Raw genomic sequence first — 3,393 nt, 5'->3', positions numbered from 1 at the left:
AAAACCTTACTAATGCAAAGGTTGACTAGTCATATGGAGGAAGGATGACTAGTCATACAGAGAAAGGATGACTAATCATAATCTTCAGGAATAGGCTAATGCAATGCAAAACATACCTTTGTCAAACACAATGTTGTCCATCATAATGTAGCCAAATAAGAACACCTAGGGATGAAATTCTTAATCTAAACTTGTGCTTGAGAAAATACAATAATTGTCCTATTACAAACTTGTCAAGGGAAGCCAAAAGAAAATTACAAAATCCATACATTTACAACTTTTACTCAAGGTGTATCCTCACTACCATTCTCAACACTTGACACGTGTTCGTAGGCATAACCATAGTTAACTTTTGCTTTGTATATATGGAACCATGGCTATGCCTATGGACATGTGTCAAGTGTTGAGAATAGTGATGAGGGTACACCTTAGGTTAAAGTGGTGAGAAAAAATGCTTCCAAAAAATAAAACTAATTGAACACACTTGATTGTCCCGTTATTCCACATTAAATGGTCAATTAATGTGGTCAAATTTTTATTGTTAAAAAAAAAAAAAATTCTAAAATGTATTCAACCTAATAGGGTTTTAACATTTTGTTTTTGTTTTTTTTTTAAAAACAAGCGATAATCTAAACTTTAAGGGGAAGCGGAGTTTCTCACACACACAATACCAAGGTGCCATAGCAATTCGAGTATGAGACAACTGATTTGCAAGTCAAGGTCCTTTTCTACTCATCTATATCTTTGGCAATAGTGTTTTAACATTTTAGAATAATTGAATATAGAAAACAATACTTCTACTCTGCTAATGATTTTTTTCCTTGTAGTGGATGATGTTCAATAACCCTGTAACCTTAAGCTGTGTTTGTTTAATTTTAAAACGGAAGGTATTATGTAAATTCTGGCTGCCAATGTGTGCAATGAACTCTATTTTAAAACTATCATCCCCTTGTAGTTTAAACTATCACTTGTATTAAAAAAATAGTGTTTTAAAATTTTAGAAAAATTGAATAGAACAAAAGCAATACTACAACTCTACAAGGGTGTTTTAGCATTTTTATCTATTTAGCTCTGTTAATGAGTTTTTCCTTGTAGTGGCATTATGTTAAATAATTCTGAAACCTTCAGGTGTGTTTATAGAGCCAAAATGTTGGGACTCATCGGTTAGCTCGTTGAAGCCTTACAGGACCTGCTTCTTGAGGATTCTTGTACTGTGAACTAGTTTTGTTCATCAATAGAAGTTGCCGTTTCAAAAAAAAAAACTGAAGTTATTATATAAATTCTTGGGGTCATTGTGCAATTAACTCTATTTTTAGTTCCGAAAAGATCAGCAATAAGTGTTTCTTTTCTTCTAAGCACGAACCAAAACAAACTCAAGATTCTGATGAAATGAAAATACAATCAAACAAAAAGTACGAGGAAATTAAACCCAGAACAGCTCCCTTTATTATATTTCATTTGACTACAATTGGAGCTCAATCCAATGGATGTGGAGAAAATATGGCTTTTTTCATCCTCCTATTTGCCAGTCATAAGATTTTTCCCACCATCCAGTCTTGATGTGATATAAGAAGAATCCGGTCTCTTCTACATGCCAAATGCAATGAGCCCCGCCACACCTGTGAACAAACTTATCACTGGGAACAAACACATCGAACTTCTGATGGTGGTCATTGGAGTGCCAAAACTCACAATTGAAATAGCTCTCGAAGTCCAGATGGAATTCAAATTCCCACTCCTGCTTTGGAGCAAGAGTTCGTTCACCAAGATCATCATCTTGTGAACGGCAATGGTAGACAAGTTGCTTGTTGTCGAGCAAGTTAACAATGCGCACAAAGCGCTTTGTCATGATGGGAAGACCAGAGCAGATCATACTTGGGCCAAATGCCAAAGCCAAGAAGAGCACAGAATAGCAGAAATGCTGCATTGCTTTTCCCTCCATTTGTTTCATGCTCTCAGTATGTAGTGCATTCTAGGCTTCTTGCTATGCATGCTTTTATAGTAAAAGAATGCCTTACGTTTTGATCATTTACATTTTATTTTTAGGAATATCATTCTACATATGGACATCTAACCGTGCTTTTATATGCATTTAAAACAATATTAACCATTGAGTTTTAGTCAATCCACGACAACATAGTTGCATTTTACTAAAACACACACTTTGCACCTTATCGATATCGCTTTTTCATCTGATTGTGTCCATGTTCACGTCACCATGTTGTACCTAACTCTCCGTGAAATAAGAGTACTCTTGCCAAATCAGTACTTTTACCACATTTTATATACCGCCTCTTTAATTGAGATGGAGCTCACCAATACAATTTGTTCCACCTTTTTACTATTTTCATTCTAACCTTTTATACAATTTTACCATTTTACATCCATAATTAAATGCTGGTCTCGAATATATATTGCAACAATATGATGCTAGGAAACATTTTTCTTTTTTCTTTATTTTTTTTATGTCGAAAGGAAAATTACAAAGCAAAGCAGGAGCAGCAGGTAACGGCAACCCAACTTCCCCAAGGAACAAAGGGGAAAGCTTATGGCCAAGGTTGGCAAGAGAATCTACCACGAACACGAAACACATGTGCAAACTTGATGGAATCGCAGAAGGAGCTTAAGTGCCAAACATCTTGTACTAGTTGAGCGGCTATACTATTTAATTATATTATATTTAAAGAGTATAGCTGGCAGCTATACTTTTTATTAAAAAAAAATAAATGATCATCATCATCAGCTGGTTTGGTTGGTAGTAGGGGTGGGCATCGGGACCGGAAAACCGGAACACCGAACGAAACCGGAGAAAAAAAAACCAGAAAAAAAAACTGGTTGACAAAAAAAGTCAACAAATCGGACCGAACCAGTTCGAACTGATTCCGGTTCTAGTTTTACACGGCACTGCACCGGACCGGACCGAACCGGACCTGTCATATATATATATATATATATATATTTTTTTTTGTTTTACAAAATTTTAAAATCTAATGCCATATTTTAAATTTTATAATCACTATTTTTCCAAGTTCAACTTCAAAAAATTTCTAAATGTATGAATTGGATTATTTGTTAATTTTTAAGCCAAAAAAAGAAGTTATTTATTATAATTTTGGGTCCTTCATTTTCTTCAGTTGGGAGAGGCTTGGGGGGATATTTTGGGTTCGAGTCCAAGGGTTGGAGATGGTCTCAACACGCATACCCCCCCGCGCCTCGTGACACGGTGCAAATTGGCCACAAATTTTAATAAATAGCTTCTTAACCGCCCCACAGGTACAAGGGCACTTTTGAGCTTGGTGATCGGCTCTTTCTTTCAAAAGACATGGTCGTTGAGCAGCTGCAAAAATAGCGATGAGAATGGCGGTTAAAATTCCTAGTCGTGAAAAAAAAAGC

At 35.6% G+C, this 3,393-nt stretch overlaps 1 protein-coding gene across 1 annotated transcript; it reads right to left on the bottom strand.

The window, feature by feature from the left end:
• Positions 1,511-1,942, bottom strand: LOC18791366. The gene has a single exon (XM_007226475.1). The coding sequence runs from the start codon at positions 1,940-1,942 to the stop codon at positions 1,511-1,513; it is 432 nt and encodes a 143-aa protein (XP_007226537.1).

The sequence above is a fragment of the Prunus persica genome, chromosome G1 (assembly GCF_000346465.2).
Source record: "Prunus persica cultivar Lovell chromosome G1, Prunus_persica_NCBIv2, whole genome shotgun sequence".
In the NCBI taxonomy this organism is placed as follows: Eukaryota; Viridiplantae; Streptophyta; class Magnoliopsida; order Rosales; family Rosaceae; genus Prunus; species Prunus persica.
This window is presented reverse-complemented; position numbering and strand designations above follow the sequence as displayed.

Coding starts and splice junctions, on each gene's coding strand:
- LOC18791366 (XM_007226475.1), bottom strand. CDS start 1,942: ATGGAGGGAAAAGCAATGCAGCATTTCTGCTATTCTGTGCTCTTCTTG.